Here is a 22,221-nt window from a genome sequence, read left to right on the forward strand (position 1 = left end):
GCCAGGGCTGCCACGGGGGGCTGAGGGCTGAGGGATGTGGCCAAGGAACGGTCCTCCCGCCTGAGGTGCCCCACACCAGGGCTGGTTGTGGTGGTCAAGAGACTAAGGGATCCAGGCTGGAATCTCTTTTGAGAAGGTTCCTGGTTGATTAGCCCAGATGTTTACACTCCTTCAGAACGCAAACCACGTTTTCTCCATCTCTGGATCATCCCCAGGGTGCCCTGCACACAGTAAAATTTGTCAAAGGAAAGAAGCTGCGGTAGGGAGGGCCCTTGGGCAGGCTTGCAAGTACACAGTAGTGCAAAGAAAAGGTATTTCTGGGGTGAAAGGGTAAAGGAGACTTGCAAGTGCTTCCCCTCTGCCAAAAAAAAGACGGCTCTAACTTCTAACATCACCCATAAAATGCAGCCCAGGTCCAGCTCTATGGAATCTTTGTCCAGACAGAAGATCTTCTGATCTATATCCAAAGACTCTTCAAACAGGCACAAAGCCTGCCCCCCTGAAGTGGCCAAGACTCACCCGGAACTCTAGGGTCCTTGTCTCACCTGGCATCAGCTTCACTGTAGTACTCTCTGGCCACGATGTCTTCAAACAGCTCCCCGCCGGTAACACTGCAACCAACAGACAGAGAGGGTCAGAGGAAGCAGGTCAGCTGGCCAATCCCAGCATCCAACAGGCAACAGGTCACACCACGGAACAGCTTTTAAAGAAATCCCAACTCCACATGCATTCCATCTGAGAGCCCAAACATGTTCCATCCTTCAATGACGTGGGGCTTCTCCCTGGGGTAACGTGGGCCCTCCCTTCCTCCTGCACATTTCTGTGTCTATAATCTACAGATTAGCTAATACTCAGGCAAAGATGAATATACAGGGATCTAAGAGAAAATTATCAACCTACTCAGAAAGTCACAGTTTTATTTGAGACCAATATGAATACTGAGATACACAGCTGCCCAAGAAGGACAGACCTACTCCTAAAGTTGAAGAATAATGAGATCAAGGACACAGAGACCCAATCCTGAAAATACCAGAGAGGCATTTCCAGGAGGTGAAGAGCTACTTTTGAGATATTTAACCACAACCAAAGTGGAGGAGAGACCAAGTGGAGTCCAGTTTATAACTAATAAAAGCCACCTTTAATTTCCCAGAATTTTTAAGGTCATGCGAAGAGCTGTAGTCTATTTCTCCACTAAGGACAACACACCAAGAAACAAGAAAAAAAAAAAAAAAAAAAGCATCTGCACAAGGTGTGCTGCTGAACAGAAATGCGCGAGTAATGCCATCTGGGGGTTTGGAGCCCTGGGGAGACCGTGAGTGAGCAACGAGGTCCCCTCCGCAACCTGCCCATTACCAGAGGAAGGTCAAAATCAAATCCTTTCCCTCAGGCAAAGGAGAAGGGGCCCTCGGCAGAGGCTGAAGACCCAGTTTAGGTCTTTCTCCAAGCCTTCATGGTGAGCCAGCTGGAGGGAAAGGCCCCCACACCCTCAGAAAGTGGCACTTACAGGTCAAACACGAGGTAGTGAAACCCTTCTTCAGAAATACTGTCATGGAGGCGCACTGCAAGAGAGGAGATGGGGACAGAGATTAACAGAGAGAAACCTTGGAAACCTACTCCTCTCCTCAGCAACCCCACCCCTGCCCCAGCCTGCCAGCCTCCCTGGACGGTCTCCTGAAGGAGTGGCAGTGAGAAGCGGCGACATGCCTGTCACCCCCACCCCCAAGACGAGGTGACACGGCTGCAGAACAGAGAAACAACCAGACCCCGGGTCCAGTGCTCCGGCTGCCACCTCAGACTGCCTCAGACGTAGGCAAGAGAGAGAAGCTTTGTGGCTAAGAAGACAAGACAGAGAGAAGCAGGAACCTTCCCAGAGGGGCTAGTCCCAGAGAAGGAGGTCCTGGGATCTGCTGCATGACGGTGTAACGCAGGGCAAGAGCAAGGGGCGCCGAGGGAGGCTGACCGCGGAGGGACAGAGGATGACAAGACCGGAGGGCCCGAGAGCCCTTTCACAGGAGTAGATGGGAAACGGGGAATTAAAGGGTGGGGAAGAAGCTGGAAAGGTAACACCCAGCGGGAAGGCACAGGGAGTGAGGCTAACGGATGGTGAGCATGGGAGGCAACATGCAGACTCAAGCAAGGACAACAATCACTGTTTATTCGGCGCTTCTTATATGCCAGGCCTGGGGTTAGGCTCTTTGCAGACATGACTTATTCTACAAGGATTTACTGAGTGCCTGCTACGTGTGGAACTCCATGCTAGATGGAAGGACAAAGTGGCTGTCCCTGAGGAGTTGGTTCTTCCAGACGACCACCCCGAGAGGAGAATTCCTCCCATCCCACAGATGAGGACGCTGGGGGCTCAGAGACATCGTATCTTACCGAAGGCCAAAGATGCAATAGGTCAAGATGTAAAGCCAGCTCTTTCTGCCTCCAAAGACGGGTCTACCCCACCGCTTCCTCTAAGAAATGTGGTGTAGCCCACACAGCCAGGCACCAGAGCAATGGGGCCTGTGAGAGAGACTACCCACGAGCGCGCCTACAGCAGCAGCACGGACTGTCCGGGAGGCCAGGGCACCGAGCAGAGCGGGGCAGCTCACCAGCTGCCGGCAAAGGCTTGCAGGCAGAATCCATTCCCACTTCCCGCCTCCAGAGCTCCTGGGCAAGAAACCAGCCTAATGTCTTCTGAGGTCTCCTCCTCAAGCTTCTGCCCACAAAGCCACCTCGGGCTTAAATGCCAACCCCTGAGTACCATTCTCATGCAAACACAAGGTGGTGCTTTGGCAGGCTGTCGAGGCTGTCCCTGTCCCTTCCCTCACCTGAACCCTCCTGATGCGGAACCTCTGTCTGACCTTCACGCCAGCCCCGGGCAGTTTCAGGAGCACCTCACAGAGCACTTTCGGGAATGGCCTGACACCAAGCCGGCCGGTGAAGTTCTCGGATACACAGGAGTCACCATGTCTCTTCCTTGGCGGGACCCAGCCTGCCAACCGCCCCACACGACAGGTCCCATTTCCGGTGTCAGACTGTTTCCTCAGGGCTGGGGCGCTTCCCTACAGCCTTTCCCACCATAGCAAGGTCACAAATTACAGGCACTTGGCCATTCCTACAGCTCCGTGGTTCTCCTCAGCTGACAAAAATGAGGACTCGGGCCTGCCAGGGCTAGATGGAGGGCCTACTGACTGTTGACACTTCCTATTGCCTGCTCTATTTGATCTGATCTGGTTACCCCAAATTCCATCCCCAACTGTGATTTGCCATTGGGATCAAAGGCAGGGGGTACTTCAAAAATCCCTCCTCCTCCAACTGCTGTCTCCCGTACTTGGGCGAGCAAGCTCATACTTCACTAGGCCCCCAGATGACAGAAGGAAGGAGCTACAGCCAGACCCATTCCTCCCTCCCACCCTAATCAACCCGGGCATGCTCAAGTGAGCTCCCCCAAAGCCCTGCCAGCCCTCTCCCCACGTGCGCTTCTCTGGTCTAAGTCGGTGCTGCGCACAGAGTCCTGTTGTAGCTGCGTTCCCTCGTGTCCAAAAGGACTTTCCATTTAATTAAAAATTTGCTATTAAAAAGCATTAAAGTGTGTAATACAAATAATCCCCTGGAAATCAGCTGTCCCAGAAGCTAAAGACCAGCCTCATTAGGGAGGGGACTAACAGCAGCAGGACGGTAAGCTAACAGTACGGCAGGTAGGATGCTAACAACCACTCCCAGGGGAGTCCTGCCCCCTGGCCCTGCCTCTCCCGGCCCCCCGCCCCTGGGCCTGCCCCCTCGTCCCACACAGCGGGGCTGAGAGTGCTGCACAAAGTCCAGGTGCCCAGGCCTATGCTGAGGCAGGGAGGCATGGGCGCTTGCCCTTCTCCAGGAAGGCCACACACAGAGCCCAGGTGGGAGGAAGCAGGGCAGGGGAATCAGAAGAGAAGAGCCGCAGCGGAAGATTAATCCTTCCAGGCCACTCAGCCCAGAGAATGGCTTTGATGTGTGCCCCAGAGCAAGGTACCACTGAGACAAGAAGGGACAGGTGCAAAAGGCCTCATAGCTGAACCATTTGTAAAGAAAATTAAGAGAACTGAGGACAAGAGGAAAAACTTGACTGTGCCACCCTAAGTGCCTATCCAGCAGAATCTTGATAATAATGACCCAAGTGAGCACCACTACTTAGTTGTTTCTATGTGCTAGACATTGTGCTAACTGCTTTACATACGTTATTTTATTGAGCTCTCACGTTACCTCTGTTACCCCCATCTCACAGGAGAGAAGACCGAGGCCCCGAAAGGAACTCATCCAAGGTCATCCTAAGTGGCCGAACTGAGACTTGAACCCAAAACAAACTGACAGCAAGATCCCTGATACTGTGGAATTGCCTGCGAGGAGTCCCTTTCTCTGTCCTCTTAGGCAAAGGAACTCCAACTTGTCCCCACTAGCTCTGGCCACTCTGTTCCGCCCAACAGTGTCCATGGGGCGCCTTTCCAGAAGCAGGCGTGGCCACAGAGCTTCCAGGTCAATGGGGAAGACGGGCTTTAAACCAGCACTTACACAAATATGTCACTACGCACTACTGCGGAAAGGGCTACGAAGCAGAAGTGAAGGATGAGATGGATGTGTGGGGAAAAAAATAACCTGACACTCAGTCCATCCCACAGCAGATGGCTTGAAGGCCAAGGAGGGCCAGACCAAGGCCACAGACAGAAAGACCTGGAAAAGAATGATAAAGCATCTACTGCATTTCAGCGATAAAACTAGTTACTTTTTCTTTAAAAACCGTGGAGGGAAAAATGGCCCAAACACCTAAATACCTTCACTTGACGTTTCATACCTTCAAGGACTAACAACGCCATAACCCAAATGCGGTGGCTATTTCCGGTTCTTTAGAAACCACCCAACAATATGCCACATTTTAACTAGCAAATCTTGGCTCAAAAAGCTCTGAGAAAGTGTCACTGTTAAAAGTGTCTGCAGCAATAGCACAATGGAAAGGAGGTCCTGTTTCCTGGGGGCCAGTGGGGGACTGAGGCTGCCCCCCCAGGAGCAGGTGGGCAGGACTGCCCGAGGCAGAGATTTAGGAGCTGCTTGGTCAGGATTCAAGGTGTTCTTCTTTTTCTTTGCCCCTGTTTCTGCTCCATTTAGCGTTAGCTGAATGGGCCCTGGGTCCAAGATAAATGGCAGCCTGGCTTAAATACCCTGCAAACTGAGCTGCGGCTGAGGATTTAGGGAAGGTCACTTCTGGTAGCTGGAGATCCTGTTCTCATGGCCTCCATTCTTTCCAAGCCGAGGCCTCCTTTGCCCACTGAACCCTCTCACAACTCCACGAAGAGGCTAAATATTCTGCTGGAGGTTGCAGCTCCAGACCAGCAAATCCCACACGCAAACCTGGACGACACGATCGCAAAGCCACACACCTTGCTCCCCCGCACACGGCCCGCAGACCGGCAGTGTGAGCCTCCCCTGGAGACCACACTCCCGAGACCACAAGCTCAGGTCCACCCCAGACCTTCTGAATCAGACCCTGAGTTTCATGCGATCCCTTGGTGATTCCTGAGCACATAAAAGTTTCAGTAGTACTGCTCTAAACCATCATGCCAGACTGTGATTGAACCTGCTGGGGCAGCTCAGCACGAAGGAAGACAGAGTCTATTCATTAGAGGAATTTAGAGCAGGGAGCAAGCAGATCACAGGTAGAACACGCTCCATTCAGACTGGAGACAGGACAACTACCGGCCCCTCCTCTTCACTCCACACCTCTGGCCATTCTCCCAAAGCTGTTTCAGGTTCTGCAGAATGCCTCATAACCAACAGGCTTTTTTTTTTTTTCATCAATAAACTTTATTTTTTTGAGTTTAGGGTTCATAGCAAAACTGAGTAGGAAGTCCAGAAAGCATCCACATACCACCTGCCCCCACACACAGGGCCTCCCCTACCATCAGCATGCCCTACCAGCCCGGCACATTTGTTACAATCGATGAACCTACACTGACACATTGCTGTCACCCAGACTCTGCAGTTTACATGAGCATTCGCTCTTCCAGCAGGCTTTTTAACTCCTGGGATAGAATATCTATTAGGGAAGAAAACTGGGGATGCCTGGCTCCTTGCACCAAAAATCCTTCTGAGTTCAAGTACAGCAGCCAGAGAGGGACCATGTACTCTCTGTTCTCAGCTTCCTCAACTCTGAGCCACTCTTGGGCTGGTCCACTTGTATCCCCTTGGGATGGAGTTAAAGAGGCTGGAGCCAAAGGGGCCACAACTCTGAAGGACGGGGCAGCGAAGAGAGGGGAATAGTGAATTAGGGCACAAAACGGCCTCCTCTCTGCCACAAGCCAGATCAGGATCCATGGCAACCTCAGCCTCCTGGATCTACCGCCCCACCACGTCTCCAGGAGCCCGGTTCCCACCGGAAGCCAGAGAGCCCGGCCAGCCAGCTCTCCCAGGACACAGTCCTGACTCACCCTTCCCTCTCGCTGCTCTTGATCCCGGAATAAGGCCCCAGACCAACATCCCTCAGGATCTGGGAGCAGTTGTGAAATGAAGCACAGTTCTGGGCAATCAGATGCTGATGAAGTGAGTGTGCCTGGCCTGGCCTGGCTTGGATCTCGCGGGGCCCCTAACAGGGCAGATGACTAGGGTAGGCGGTCCCCCAACTGCCAGGACCCCAGGTCGAGCTGGGGGCAGGTGATTAAAAAGGAAAGAGCTACCAAACCAAGTGAGGTCTAAAAGGTCAAAAGTATATATTTAATTTCTAGAAAGGCATAAAAAGAAGGGTACGACTGTTTTCAGCTAGAATCCCATTTTTGTCCTTCCTGGTCATGTCTCAGCGGTCTTCATCTTACCCCAACCCTTCCAGGGTCGATCAAGTCCGTGCTACGGACGATGCAGACGTGGTTCTGCCTCCTGCCTCGCCCACCCCACCTTTTGTGCTCCTCCTGGCATGAGAACAACTCTATGACTTGGTCACGAGTAGCATAAGGGAAGGAAGTTGCTGTCCTCAGATCCTGAGACCTGGGACTGGAACATTAAAATGCTCCCGTGCTTGTGGATGACTCTAGTTACCCACAGGCTTTTTCTTTCTGTTCTGGAACTTCTAGGTTAGAGGTCACAAGCTCAAAAGCCTCCGGGGACCAGGTAGGCAGTGCAAACATAAGGTTAACAAGGTAGTTGGCAAAGGACGGTTGGCCAGTAGACTTTGGAGGGCAGCCACTGCCCAGCCCTAGCTGATTCTGGCCGCATACAGATGCGGGCTCAGCAGAGCCCCAATGTCTGATTCGCAAAACTGGGAAACAGAATTTTTTTTTCCCCAAAATGCAAAATCTTGTTTTTAAATACTGGCAAATAATAAAATATTTTTAGACCACTGAGCTGGCCAAACAAAACACGCCCGAATTTGCGACTGCTGCTCGGCGCTCCTCTCATTGTCTCTCCTACCCAAGGTGACACGTCGGTCCCCACTGTGCTGTTTGCAGGTGAGCGTCTGACTTCGGAGCTCACGCAGGGAGCTCCAGGAGTTCTAAGCCTGGGACCCATCAGCTGAGAGGTGTTGGCTCGGTGGGACACACCGCACCAGCAGAGCTGAGCATTGGCTATGTCAATCCGCTCCGGGTGTAATCCAAGCTGCTGACTGCGATCTGTAAAGCCCTGCATGGTTGGAGTTCTGGTTAGCTCAGAGCTACTCCTCTCCCCTTGGGCTAGAGTACGACCTCAGCTCTCCCACGTTAAGAGCTCACGTTAAGCTTTCCAGCCGAAGGTCTGGCAGACCAGAGGCTGGGTAGCTCCAGAGGAAGCATCAGGCTTCAGCAAGTCACCTCCCAGCCCCGGCCGCCAACAGAGCAGAGCGGGCAGCCTCCGGGGCACTGTGGGAGCCCCGATATTTAGGCCATGCCTGAGGAGCAAGGAACACGTGTTTTTCTTTGTGATGACTCAGGGCTTTCAGGGAAAAACCTAGGAGATGCTCCCTGCTCTGCCTCAAGTCAAGACTGGGGTTTCTGCTCAGACACTGCAGCCAGCCCCGTTTCTATCCCCTCTGCGAGAAGCACCAAATCAGGGCCAACGCTTCTGGCAAAGACTATTTCAGCTGAACAATGTAAAACTGAGCTGGAGTGGGTTGTGGCAGGCAAACCTCCTCAGGCTTTAGAACAACCAACAATGTGCTCTTGTCCCCCAAGTCAGGGTGGGAGCAGGGAGAAATCCTCTTAATTTTTTCTCCTTCCCCATGAGAGTGGCTCCTGCCTTCCCTTCTCCAGAGAAGCCAGGCGGGTGGGCAGCTTGCTTTCCTGGCTCTGGGGAATACAAACGGGAGCACCATGGAAACCCCCAGAGTGCGCACGACACCGTAACAGGAACAAAACTCTTTCAAGTCCAGAAACAAAATCCGGACCCTTTTATGACGGCTGTGGAAGGCCCCTGGTGAGGGATGCTGGCAGGCTACTAGCCCGGAGCCTCACACGCTGCAGGCCCTGGACCTCAGCCCAAAGACGGAAGGAGAAGGGGAAGAAAGGGAGTCTGAAACCTGTTCTAGGACCTCCTATCCTGGCCCTGAAATGGCACTGTGGGGATGGAGACCCGCAGGTCTCTAGAGCAGAAGGTCCCAGCGTTCTGAGCAAGACACACCTGCTATCCCACTTGGACAAAAAAAAAAAAAAAAAATTACACCAGGCAAAGATCCAGGGACAGAACTGGTTTCAGACACAAAAGCAGTGGATCTCTGTTCTCCCTACCTTCTACCAGATGCCCAAGAATTACCCCGAGCGAAGGTGCTTACCAATGTTTGGATGTTTCAAAAGTCGGCATATCCGGGCCTCACGTTCTAGTTTCTGGTGATCTAAAAGCAGAAGAGAGAAAACAAAAACCATCAGCCATCCATTCTATTTGTGGCCACCCGGCTATTCATAGTCCTTCAATTATTAGGCACCAACTATGCACTTTTTACTAATTTGCTGAATTAATGCAGCAAGTCACAGCAATCCTAGAGACAGGTATTATGACTTTTTTCAAATGAGGAAATGCCCTAGGAAAGTCCCTCAAGTTAGTGAGGCAGAGTCAGGACTTGAATCCAGGTCTTCGACTACAACTCTGGTACCCTTTTCACTACAGCAGGGATTTCACTTGGCCAGGGCGTCCAGAATCTCTTCCTTGATAGAGATACTACCAATAACTAAGTTTTTATTGAACACCCACTATAGGACCAGGCACTGTGCTAGGAATTTTGCAAATATTCTCTGATTTAGTCTTCACAGTATCCCTGAAACATAATGATGCTGACAACCAAGATGATGATGAAGATGATAATGATCTGACAAAATGATAAGCAGAGCTAACATTTCTCAAGAGCTTACTTCTACACCAGGTACAAACATCTTTTAATTTATTCTCATAACCACTCTATGAGGCTGGCACTATTATGATGCCCACTTTGCAGTAATTTTGCTTCTCCCCAGGATCCTCCTGGCCACACCCTGCTGTGAGCGCTCACCTCTTGGCACTCAGGCACTGGGATTACTCTGTTTTGGTGAAAGGACCCAAATCCCGGAGTCCCCAGGTACAAGCAAGCTGCATTGGTCGGTTCCTTCCACAGGAAGGCAGAGCTCCAGGAAGTAGAAAGAGAGGATGCTACCACTCAAAGCAAGGCAGCCTAGCAGCCCTCCCCCCTCTACCTGCTGCAACAGTCCCCTCCTTCACAAAGTCTTCCCTGTTCTTCCTGGCAGATGTGACTTCTCCTCTCTCTGAGCATCCCCCCATCTTCTGCTGCACTTCTTAGAATTTTCACATCGCACATTATGTCCAGTATCTTTTGGTCCCAAGCTCTTCAAAGGGTGGGACCTCTCTGAGTGATGCTTCCTATCCTAGAGTTCCTGCCTTGATGGGGCTTCGTATTGGTTTATCAATAACACCAATGGTAGTAACAACCATTATTTACTGAGGAGTCACTATATGCCAGGCAGAGGCGTGGGTTATCTTCCTTCACCCTCACCGAGACCCTGTGAAGTAAAGGATCTAATGAACTCCATTACATGACAAATGAGGAAACTGAGGCTTGAAAAGTTGAAGTAACCCACCCAAGGTCCCAGGCAGTGGATGCAGGCAGTCTGAGCCTAGAGCCCTTTCTCCATCACTATGCAATGATGACAGGATAAAGTGAGGACAGCTAGTAAAGACTCCGGGCTTTGGGAGGCATTTCTCCAGGTCTGGGCAGGTGCCTTCACATCCACACCTGCCAAGCAATTCCTGCCTCCCTTGGTAGGGGCTTCTGTCCACCCCACCTCCAGCTCAACAGCAAAGAGCCTCTGTAGAGCTCCCTATGACCCCCACAACCATCCTACCAGGGAGGTGCTATCACTGTCACCTCTTCACAGATAATGAAACTGAAGCCCAGAGAAGTTAAATAACTCGCCCGAGATCCTGCAGCAGGAAAGGGAAAGAACTGGGATTCCAACCCAGGCCTGCCAAAATAATGTAGTCTGAGATAACACAGGGATTATAGACTAAAACGATTCACATTTGTTGTTTCACCAATCACCCCCCGTTTTGTCCTAAACTTTCCCTCTAGCAACAGCTCTGCTTTGTGCAAGAAGGAGGTGGGGACAGACAGAGATTAGTTCCTGCTGCCCAGCTAATCCATCCCAGCTGCCCAAAGATCTGGGTCAGGTCCTCCTTTCCATCCTCAGTTTGGCGTTAGCACTGACCAGGATGCAGCCAGAGAACCACAGGTGACCTCCAGTCCCACATCACCTGGGATCCGTCGGTCCCAGGGACCTGCAGACCCTGGAGGTAGTTGAGGAAGTAGTGCTAGCCCTGCTCAGTGGCAGGGGGGCTTGCTTCTTCCAGATCTGGCTGGGAAGATGCCAGGGCTACCCCGCCTTCCTCCCAGCTCCTGGAACTGGGCTGGAAGTACCAAGCTAGCCAGCCCCAAAGATTCCGCCCTCTGACCACTCACCTCGCCACCCTCTGACCCACAACCCTTGGGCTTGGCTGCCCGGGCAGGTGCAGGAGAACAGCATCTTGCAATGTGGAGGTGGCTGCTGAGGGGAAGGCCTGGAAGATTAATGTTTATCTCCTCCCTTAAGTCTCTTACTGGCTAATGGTTACAGTCCCACAAGAGTAGCAGCACTAAAAATAAGGGTGCTCTGGCTTCACCAGTGACTCAGAACAGGGAGAGGAGAGACACAGATTCAGACTTCCAGCTCCTCGAAGGAGCTGCCCACCGTCCAGAGGGTCCTTGTTAGCCACTTAATTCAACCCTGTCTCCAAGGAGCCGAGTCCCCATGTCTTCTCTGAATCCCAGGCTGCTCCTTAGTCTTTGTGCTGATCCTTAGCATGTACTCCATCCATGAACACAACAGTTTTGGAGTCAGACAGCCCTGGGTTGAGTCCGAGCATGGCTATGGCAGGTGAGTTATTAAATCCATCTGCGCCTCATTCATTCATTCAAAAACACTGTTCTGAACGCTGCGGCTACAGCAGTGAACAAAACAAGACAAAAATCCCTGCCTTCGTGGAGGTGATATTCTAGTGGGGCTGGGAGGGGGGGAGGGACAGACAAGAAGAAGGGGATGGCACAGGAAATGTCATGGCAAGTGCAAAATGTGGGAAAATAAAGCAGGGAAAAGGCACAGTACACATTTAAATAGGACAGTCATGGAAGAGCCGCAGCAAGGAAGTGACGTTTGATTGGGACCCGAAGGAGGTGACACAAGGAGCCAGGCACATATCCCGGGGAAAAGTTTCCTCACTTGGAAAACGGAGGCAGGGCTCTCTGCAGATTAAATGCGGTAACTGGGTAAATGCTCAGTGCAGTGCCTGGCACACGGGGAGAACCTGATCCAAAGACACTGAGCGAGTCGGACCCAGAGTCCGGCCAGAGTCCACAGCACCCCAGCAGAGCCCTCTGACTTGGCTCGGCCACAGCCCTCCTGAGGGGGAGGTATCCGCTCTGGGCTGGAAGTACCAAAGCTGCTGCTTTGGGTGGGGCCCGCCCTGGGGAAAGGAGAGCAACAGGGGCTTCTCAGAGAGAGGACAGCCTAGCCACGCCACTGCCTGCGGGATCCCCCCTCTTCCTCGGCCTCACCCTTGGAGGCGGTGGCGTCCTGCCGTCCAGAAGCTCTGCTCAATGAGCCATGGGGTTTCTGCCTACCATACTCTCCCTGCGTCCTTACACCGTGCACCGCAGGCCAGCGCCCCAGGCTCCCCGCTGTTGTCTCCTGCCCCCGTCCCCCACACACCTCCCGTCCTGGAGTCCCCTCCGGGACCAGGCCCTGTCTGGGCAAAAAAGCAGAGGGCTCCATGCCAGCAGCAGCAGTGGCATTTCAGGAACAAATATGGTTTGTGGAGTATCTTGCCCAACAGCAAGGGCTGTCCTGGCTAAAGCACAGCATCACAACCCCAAAAGGGGTGAAGCCACTGAACTGACTCAGTCCACAGGCGCAGCCTGGGCATCCGGAGGTGGTAACACACCAGCTGGTGCTTTTGTCCCAAAGATGGCCTTCTCCCTCGAGACACCCCTCCTTCCATGGACCCCTGCGCTCGCTGTTCCGAGGCCTTCAGAGGCTGACCCTCTTCCCACCCACCTTTCAACTGGGCTATTTCCCGCCCCCTCACGTGGCCCAGCCCCCCCTTCCTGTTTGACAACAGCCACTTCCCGCTTCTGCACCGGGCCACTTCCTGCCTGCCTGTGTGCTGCTGCCATGGACAGACCCGCCCCGGCCGACCTTCAGCCCAGCTCTGACCACATCTCTCTGCAAGGTTTTCCCCCGCAGCAGCAGAGGTAGCAACAGGAGCAGAAAGCAGAAGTGGCCGTTATCAGGGACCTGCTCGGGCCTTCCCTAACAGCCCACCCAGTGTAGAGCCAGGCCGGAGAAACAAGCATCCGTGGAGGCCTTGCCTCTCCTGCCTTTGGCCCAAGCACTTCGAGCCTTGGTCCAGGCCAAGTACCCATCACCAGGAAGAGCGGCAAAGAGTGACCAGGTAGTCAGTGCCAAGGGAGGCAGAAAAGAGGAAGCAATGAGGAGACAGCATGTAGCAAAGGGGAGGCAGGGTTCTAGAACCACCTCTCCCCTCAATCCAAACGAGAAGCCTACTCCAAATGCACTTGCCTTCCCCCACCACAGGACCAGGGGCCAGGGAAGGCTGGCCACTGATCCTCCATGGCCTTGTAGGGACATGACTGATTTAGTGACATTTCCCTAAAACCACAAATGCCAGTACTAGCTTCACATAAGATTCTACTGCCACCTGAATACACCACCCTCTGTGATGGGAAAGAACACACACGGCCCTACTCCGCCTATGAGGACCCTCCCCAAGTTCCAATCCCAATGACACCTTGGACTTTCCAAAGGGTATTTCAAGGTGCCTGTGATCCTGACATGAATGACGAGAAGATTCCTACAGCTTCCTACAGCCCAATTTCAGATGCTCCAAGTGGAGCGTCTCCTCTTGCTGCCCTCCTGAGTGCCCTCCTCGTCCTTCCCAAGCGGCAGAGGCCTCCGTCTGGCCCCCGGGGCCTCACTCTGAGGAGAAAGAACAAGGGCACCATAGGGATTTGGTGTCATAATCCACATTTCCAGCTGCTTATAAACAGCCCCTGGGCTTGGGCACTGACCAGTGGGAATCCCAGGCCACAATCCCATTGACCTCATCCTGACACTGCGATGCCACATCCCTTCCTCTTTGAATCTCACTCCAAAGGTGCAAAGAATCTCCAATTAAGAGCAAAGTCCATCCACCATGCCTGCGGAGGGGTCACGGCTTGGAATTCCTTCACACTCACACACCCGGGACCAGCCGCGTGCTGTGAGTACAGTAGGATGGGGCCCAAAACGTGCTCACGTCAACCCCCCAGGCTCTGTCCGAATCTGGCACCCTCCTTTTCTCTTCAGTCCTCACTCAAGCAGCTCTCACCAGGTGACACAAAGACCCAAGCCCCGCTGTGGCCTCTGTGTCCTAAGAGAAGCTTTAACTAAGGAGGGAGAGGAGAGAGGCACTAACAAGTGCCCCATAACCAAAGTCTCCCAAACCAGCTTAGATGGAGAAAATCCCCATGGGGTCACTTGCAAGCTCCAAGAAGGCAGGGCTCAGCCTCTGGACACTCTGGATTCTCTCCGGGCCAGAACCGGGTCAGCCACTGAGTTCTCCATGCCCCCGGCAGGGATCTGGGTGCCTGCAGCCTTTGCCCACTGTTTTGGTGACATTTCCTTCATGGTAACCAGCCCCAAGTAAAACATCCCAGGAAGCAGCCCCTAAAAATAGCTCCTCCCAGGGCAGCAGCAAGCTGGGGGGAGGGGAAAGAGAGAGAGGAGAAAAGAGGGGAGCAGATGGGAAGCTGCTGCTGATAGGACCCAGGAAGTAGAGATGGTGCTGGGTGGGGGGGTGGCTGGAAATATCCCCACCACAGAGGGGTCTGTACCCAGAGAGGTGGTACAGATGAGAGCGAGGCCTCGGCCAGCAAAACAGAGGGATTTGCTCCACCAGGCTTAGAGCTCTGGGCCTAGATGGAGGTGTGGATATCAGCACGTATCACAGGAACAAAATGCCCAGAATCTGTGTTTTCAAGGGAGGAGCCATGGGGTAGGTGAAGACCATACTGCTTGAGGATGCTGGGGTCTGAGCACTGGCAAAATCACTGGCATACCTACAGCTCAAAAATAAACCAACCAACCTTTTGTGCCTTGGTTTCCCCACTGGCCCTGGGGCAGATCTTTCTGGCCATGGGCAGATGACAAAAGGCCTCTGCCAAGAGGCACTCAAGAGGTGCAAAGTGCCCATCCCTTCCTGTCATCACCCTTTTGGCACCCATGGGATCAGGCCCCTGTCGGCCTGCCAAGGCTGTCCAGAGAGCAAGCACAGAGCTGGGGGCAGGAGCCTGTCATACCCACTCCTCCCCTTGCCTGTCTCTAGCCTCAGCAGAGAATGGGGTCAGCCACTCACCTCTAGGGTTTCAGGATAGCCCTGAAGCTTGGAGCACAGCTTCTGACAAGAGACCAGGGCAAGCAGCAGGGAGAGAGCAAGGATGGGGCCACCTTCCAAACTCCATCCCCACCCCATGAGGCCAGGACCCAAAGTCAATCTGGGAAGGTGGGTGGGATGGCAGGGTGACGGGCCAGTGTTGTACGAACTAAGTCACATAGCTCACAGCGTGACTGTATGACAAGACCGGCCCAGCATAAGCCTTTGGCACAGAGAAGGGACCTCCAGGCTGCTTTCTCATCCACTTAGGGGAACAAGTCAGTGGAAGCTCAGTCATTTATATACAGGATGCCCGTTTCTCTGTCAACAGAAACTGACTGGCCTGTTATCCTCAGGAGGAAAGCACGGTTTTGTATACGACCTCCTTAAATGCTTCCTCAAGTAGCAGAGTCCCGGCGTTCCAGCGCCGCATAGATCGCTCTTCCTTCCCCCCCCACGCACCCCCGCACCCCCAGGCCCAGCCCTGCACTGCTGCTTCACCCTCCCCTCCCTGCCTCCCCTCGCTTCACCCAGATCCTTAACAGGAAAGTCTTACTTGGAGATACCACAGGGTACACAAATGTCATGGGGGCCACTCAGGCCAACACTAAGGGGGTGGGGACTTACAGCTGGCACCACCCAGGGGGATCTAATTTCAGTCCCCAGGGCCAGCTGGACCCAGAAAGGGACAGCCTTTGCCCTTCTGGTGGCCAACGTGCCACAGCCTCAGGCACTCAGCTCCGCCACAGCCCTGGACACAGGCTGACACCCCAGTCTGGGGGGTCAGAGGAGGCCCCTAATCACAGAAAAGCCCATGGGTACAGATGGCCACATACCAGCAGAGATGCCACCTGGAGAAGGCTGCCAAGGTTTGTCTGGGAAATCTCAGAGAACATGACAAGAGCTACCGCTGGTGCGTCTGCTGATTTTAGATGGCGTTTCTTAAACCGCGGCTGGGGGACCACCTGCATGGAATTCACTAGGGCCCATAAATTCACTATACTTGTTTAAAGTATAGATTCTGGGGCCCAATGCCAGACCTCCTGTGGATAAAGCCCAGGAATCTGTGTTTTTTAACCATACTCAGGTGATCCTTATGCACACTAAAATTGAAAATCGCTGCTGAGAGGAAGTCCCAACATTGCCCTATAAGGGAAGAAAGAATCATAAGCTACACTGTGTTCCTACATCTCCCACCTGCTATATATGCCCCAAGCACAGGTCTTTAACCTCATGTGTCCTCTCCAACAGCCGTGTCAGGCCTGCAGCCTGGCTCCATGGATCAGAAAGGGGGAACCCAAGCCAGCACCAGGGTACGAGGGTTCCTACAACTCGGCTCTGAGTTTCCTGAGAGCCAAAGCCAGGAAGCAACCACGACTGGTTATGTAGCCTCTGAATCCATTCGTTCGACATGTACAGGCCAGGTATGTGTCAGGCACTTTGCTGGGCCCTGCCCACACAGAGGTAAAGAAATAGATCTGGTCCCTACCCTTTACCTCCCAGGTCCTCAGGAAGAGGAAAGCTTTTGCTTACATTTAGCCTCAATAGAAACTTCTTCACATGGGGTACACAGATTAATAAATAAATAGCAAGTGCTGTAACAGATTTCAAAATATTGTTTCTGGTAGCATCTCTTAGTAAGGCCAAGTGTCCATGTAGTAAAAGCAATTGGAATCCAGATAAATGGGCCAAATACAGAGGTTCCTTATGAGGCCAACTGTTCCAAGGATAAATCCTAAACTACGGAAGAATAAAGGACCATTTGCCCTTCAACTATAGCAATATGGGGAAACGCTTTGGATGTAAGCAAGAGAGCAGGATATAAAATGTTATGCTCCACGAGGTGAAAATCTATATGCATATGAATAAAGATAAGAAGGGAATCTGAAGATTTAAAAATAAAAAAAGACATAAGGGCTCAGGCTCCTTGGGGGGGTGCTCTTAAATCTTAAAATAACGACTTATCATTGCCATCACCTGGCCCACTAGCTCCTGCATCCAAGCCTATTTTAAATGCCTCCTTCAGCCTAGTGGAGAGCTAAGCTTGGAACCACGGGCTCCCTTAAGAGCCCCAACTCCACACCTATGACTGTTCCAAGCAGAGGGAGTGACGTTATATGACTTTCAGTGACTTTATGTAGACAGGCCTGCAGACAAAGACGGTGCTCAACGCACAGCCACACGAACTCCCTACCTTGTAACACAGCTACGAACGTGGGCCTCTGAGGCAATGACAAGAAACAACAGAGCAAAAGGATTCCCACCCAGATGCAATCCCCCCGTAAGACCAGGTGATCTCTCCCCATGCCTCCTGAGCACTTCACTGCAGATGCCCGGGAGAAGCAGCTTGATACTCTTTTCTTTCCTTTTGATTCGCAGCACGGAAAATCACAAACAAGAAAGAACACAGGCAGATAGACTCAGCAAACAGGGCAAGCCCCTTCAGACCCTCATGGATGACTCTGGTGGGCCCACCACATTCCTGGACACAGAAATCCAACACCTGCGGAGCCCTAGACAGACAGACAGCGAAGAGTGAAACCCAGCCCCAGCTGCTGCACCTTTATAAAATATACAGCGTAAACTGAGAGGCTGCAGGGCAGCCACGGGCCTTCACTCCCTAACCCCGTGGGCACCAGCCTAGTGGGCACCCTGGCCCAACTCCCCAGGAGCTCACATCCCCTGGGCCCACACCTACGGCACAGCCCCCAGCTTGGTCCTTCCATCTCCAAGACAACACCCTCCCACTCTCCCACCTCCGAACCATACTGGCACAGACAGACTCCTGACCCCTCTTGTTGGCATCTGCCCGTCAGCCAGGACCAAGCCTCTGTCCCTAAGTTAACCTGGTATGCAAGCCACACAACAGAGCCCCAGTCTTGGCATAACCATCTCGAAAGAGGGGGAGTTGATGTCTGAAGCATATGATCTTACACAAGAATCCTTTCCTTGAGGGACAAAAAAAAAAAAAAAAAAATCAAAGAGAAATCAAACCTCATCCAATTTGGGCAGGGAAAGAAAGATGTCAGTTGGAAAAGACAAGGCAAGGTTTAAAGGAGGTGAGGAAGGGAATAGGACATGATGACACAGGTCAGGGAAGTTCAGGTGGGTAGGGAAGGAGGAGAGAATGACAGCCGAAGGCAGGCAGCTCCACAAAGTCACCACGACAGCAATCCTCACATCTCAGAGTGTGGCTCCCAGCGTCCCTCCCTCCCTCACCCCTGGGTCAGAGGACACTGGTGAGATGAGGAACACGAAGCATTGCATCATTAACTGGAGACACCAGACACCAGCCCCATTTCTGATGCACCAGGGCTCTGCTCTGTGGGCACAGGGAGGTATCCACTCTTGAGCTGCCGTCCCTGCCTGCGCCCTGCACCCTTGGCCACAGGATGTCTGCCAAAGAGCCCAGCCCACTGTGTCATCCCCCTACCCCAGGGGAGGAGGGCATCTGACTGCCCACATATCTCTATGGCAACCGTCGCCTCCGACTCAAGGTACCCAGAGAGAAAGAAAACAAACAAATAAGTCAACTTTATAGCCAACGTAGAGGAACTGCAAAAGATGGAGGCTGGGAGGGAGACAGAAAGACAAGCCCTATTTGTGGGGATGAAGAGAAGCCCTCCCAGCCAGGAGGCAGACACAGCCTTGCTAAATAGGTCCCAGAACAACTGGACACATGACAGGAGCCCACTGTCATCTCCGTGGAATTTAATAGCTTCTCTGATGCTTAGGGACATCAACTACAGCTCTCACCCCGGCGTCGCCTGGGTCACTATTAGCCACAGCCCTCACCTTCCCCAGGGCATCAGTCCTGGCTCCTAATATATGTATGGGCATCCTATTGCCCCATACTAACTCCTTTCTCTGAGTCAAAAACCTTTGTCCCCTGCTGCACCCCACAGCCCTCAATGACGACCCATCCCCATACCTCTGTACTCACCAGACCTGTTCACAGAGCACTGCACACACTGCTGGGTCTATACCTATCAGATGAGGTGAGTTTGGCAAGCACCCAATCAAGGTTCAGGGAGTGTAGGTTCAAGGTGTGAAAGACAAAGACAGGGCCTCACCCTCCTGGCCCCAGGTACTTGGGAGGATCTCACAAATCAGGCTCCAAGGCCTGGGCCTTCACAATCCTCGGACCTGGAGGCAATGCTGCTCCCACCCAGACCAGGCCACTGAGATTTCCAGACCATGAGGCATCACCCTCCACCCAGGACAGGCTGCATCTGCTGCTGCACCACCAACTTTGTAATTTGATCAAAAAAGCAATCAAGTTCATCTGGCAGGATCTGTTCCCGAGAAGCCCTCGCCAGCAGCAGCCTCCCCTGATGTTTACAGATTCCCTTCCCTTGGGAGTCTGTTCTGCCGCCTGGTGGGCAGGGGGAGGCTGGATTTGTCAGAGCTGTTCACTTACTGCATTTCCATCCTAAGTCACCACTGGGGCACAGGGACCAAGACAGGCCTGGAGCGGCTGCCCACTGCCCGCAACACAGAGACTCCAAATTAAGAGCTCTCCGTTCCATGCCCCCATCACTCCCCATGTCGCTGCCTCCCTTAAAAACCAAACTCCCTTGAGCCTTCAGGTACCACTCCTCCCTGTAGCTACCTACATGTCTTACATCTTTTTCATTCTTTTCTACCTGAGCACTTCTGGTTCCCCATGCAACTCCTTGCCTGGCTTCCAAGTCAACCAACCCTGAAATTCCAATTCTTCTGCAGGGGCTAAAATACACAACTCTCAATTCCTGGAGCATCTTCAGAAGCTATAGCCCTTGGAGGCAGCCTAGGGAGAGGCCAAGATGGGGGAACACTCACCCCGGGCAGATAACTTCTTGGTGTTGATGATTTTTGCTGCGTACTCTTGCGTGGAGGTTTTCTTCACACACCTGCGGACCACAGAGAAAGCACCCCTGGAGGGAGAAGGGGGAAAGAACTGGGACACGGAGCAGAGCAGTGACACAGACACGCTTCAGGTCTGAGAACAGCGATGCTCCCGTCACCAGCCCTTTAGTCAAAATCATACACACCAGCGTAGTGACCATCACCTTCTAACCTGGGGCAGAAGGATGTGGCCACTGCATGACACGGAACGGATGTGGGTGGAGGACCACCCCATCCCACCCCCCACATCTACTTTGCTGGACAAAGCAACAGCCCCAACCTCAGGCTGTACATCAAGAGCTGGTGGGCAATGCTTAAAACACACACCTGCTGCATCTCCCGGACAGCCCCGCAGTCCGGCCAAGAGAACCAGGAGAAGGGACAGAGACCCTGCCCTTCTCTCAGCAGAAATAGTTGAGGGCAGGGGAAGGAGAGATTAGGAAGACGGTATGACTCCGAGGGGGAGATCTCCCTCAATCATGGGGGTAGGTGAGGAAAGTGAGGCTCAAACCCCCCACGACCGGCTTCATCCCACTGCATCCCTGGCTCAACTGACAGCAGGGAAACAGAGGATCCAGTTGTAGGTCTCAGACACCAACAGCTCCCCTACCCCATGATTTTTTCCACTACTTTCCCCCCAAATGGGAGCTCGCACTCTCTAGCTCTGGAAACGTCTAGGGGGGCGGGCAGGGCGGGGGCTGCAGTGGCCGGGCTCGGCGCCGCGGGTGGGGGTGGGGGGGCCGGGGCTGCTGCAGCGGCCAGCTCAGTGCAGAGGGGAGGGGGATGCTGCGGCTGCGGCGCGCGGCTCCCGGGACCACTGCAGGGATAGGGGGAGGGGACAAGGGGGTGCTGCAGCACTGCCCAGCAGCGGGGCTGGGATCCTGAAAGCATCCCTAGCGGGGGGCGGGGCCGGGCACCAAACATCCCCCCACACTCGGGCACCGCAGCGGGGTTGGAGCTGCAGGGCCGGGGAGGGTCCAGAGTGCCAGGAGCGTGGGACATGGGACAGAGTGCTGAGTGAGCTCCCGAGCAGGGTGAGGAGGGGGCACGGCGAGCAGGCGGGGTCAGAATGGGGGGCGCCTGAAGGGTGAGGGAGGGGCGGGGCTGGAGGGCGCCCAGGAGCGGTCCGGGGGCTGCAGTCCCCGCGGCAGCGCGGTGTGCAGCAGCCCGGGCAGCTGCTGCAGGGCGCGGAGGGGGCTGCGGGGTACGGAGCTGGGGGCGAGGGGGCCCCGGAGACGGCGGGCGGGAAAGGCTGGGGGTGGGGCGGGCCGAGGGGGCGCTGCAGCGGCCGGTGCAGGGCCGGGGGGGCGGGGCGAGGAGCCGCATAGCGCCCGGGCGGCGGGGACAGGGTGGGGGGCCGCGGCGGGAGGCGGGCGGGTCGTACTTGCCGAGCTCCTCGAAGAGCTGATAGTCGTCGGTGAAGCGGGTGCAGGTGGCTGTGGTGGCCATGCTGGCGGGCGGGCGGACGCGGCGGTGCAGCCCGCGCCGACGTCGGTGCACAGTCACCGCCGCCCGGCCGAGGGAGCAAGAGGAGGAGACGGGGCTGAGCCCGGCAGCACCGCGAGACTTTACCGGGGAGAGCGAGGGAGGGAGGGACACCCCCGCGCCCGCCCGCCTGCCCCGCCCCCAGCCCCGCCGGCCCCCCCCGTCCGGCCCCCGGACCGCCCCCGGGGAGGGGCCTTCTGCCGTCGGCCCCGCCCCGCCCCGGGAGCCGCCCGCGCTGGGCCGCGCGCTCGGGGTAGCAGGGGGCGGGGGTGGGGTCCCAGCCGCGGGCCACCAGAAGGGAGCTGAAAGCCTCACGACCTGTGGGTTTGTCCCAGGGTGGACCCTGCAAGGGCTCGGAATGTGCGTGCTATGTGTGTGTGTTGCGAGTGTGTTGGGGTCTGGACCACCGAGTTTTCTAGTCGTCCTTAGCCCCCGGCTCACACGATGTGGAGAGAGGGCCAAGGTCAAAAAGTCCGCTGTCAGACTGCACACGCGGGAGGCGCCCCCAGCCTGTGCAGAGCCAGTTCTCTCAACAGCCTTCCCTCTGGAAGCGGACAGTCTAGACTTGTGTAAGCATCAGGGCCATTATTAGATAAAACCCTTCAGGCATGGTTTGTTCAGGGAGACCAGGCCAGGGCCAAGGATGCAGGTGGAACTCTGCCTTCCTGCACTCCAACCCTGGCGATAAAAGAATGTTGTCTCTCAGGCCAGGAACGAAAGGGATGATGAAGTGGGAACGATTAGAAAGGTTTTGTGCGGTTGTGGGCTAGAAGAGCAAGTGGAAGGAAGGAGAAAAAATATCCCCATTTTTCTTGCAGGGCACCCTGTATTTTTATTTTATAGCACTCATCACATTTTGTCATGATATATTCAATTTACTGCTATGAGAGGCAGTAGAGCTAGAATGTGGTTGTCTAAAGA

The 22,221-nt window shown here is 54.2% G+C and overlaps 1 protein-coding gene across 15 annotated transcripts in view; it reads right to left on the reverse strand.

Moving 5' to 3' along the window:
- Positions 1–21,413, reverse strand: part of CAMK2G (calcium/calmodulin dependent protein kinase II gamma) — a 54,638-nt gene extending 33,225 nt beyond the window's left edge. For 5 of the 15 annotated variants that reach the window (XM_032423582.1, XM_032423577.1, XM_032423576.1 and 2 more), the window contains exons 1-5: positions 21,200–21,411; positions 19,750–19,844; positions 8,750–8,809; positions 1,505–1,559; positions 546–611 (exon numbers count right to left, since the gene is read on the reverse strand). In XM_032423582.1, the coding sequence (XP_032279473.1) occupies positions 546–611; positions 1,505–1,559; positions 8,750–8,809; positions 19,750–19,844; positions 21,200–21,264 (341 nt within the window). In that variant the 5' untranslated portion in view covers positions 21,265–21,411. Of the gene's footprint in view, positions 1–545; positions 612–1,504; positions 1,560–8,749; positions 8,810–19,749; positions 19,845–21,199 lie in introns of all 15 variants that reach the window. The other 10 variants (XM_032423575.1, XM_032423579.1, XM_032423573.1 and 7 more) reach the window with 3 other exon arrangements.
- Between the last annotated feature and the right edge of the window lie 808 nt (positions 21,414–22,221).

This window comes from Phoca vitulina, unplaced genomic scaffold (assembly GCF_004348235.1).
Source record: "Phoca vitulina isolate PV1807 unplaced genomic scaffold, GSC_HSeal_1.0 scaffold29, whole genome shotgun sequence".
Classification (NCBI taxonomy): domain Eukaryota; kingdom Metazoa; phylum Chordata; class Mammalia; order Carnivora; family Phocidae; genus Phoca; species Phoca vitulina.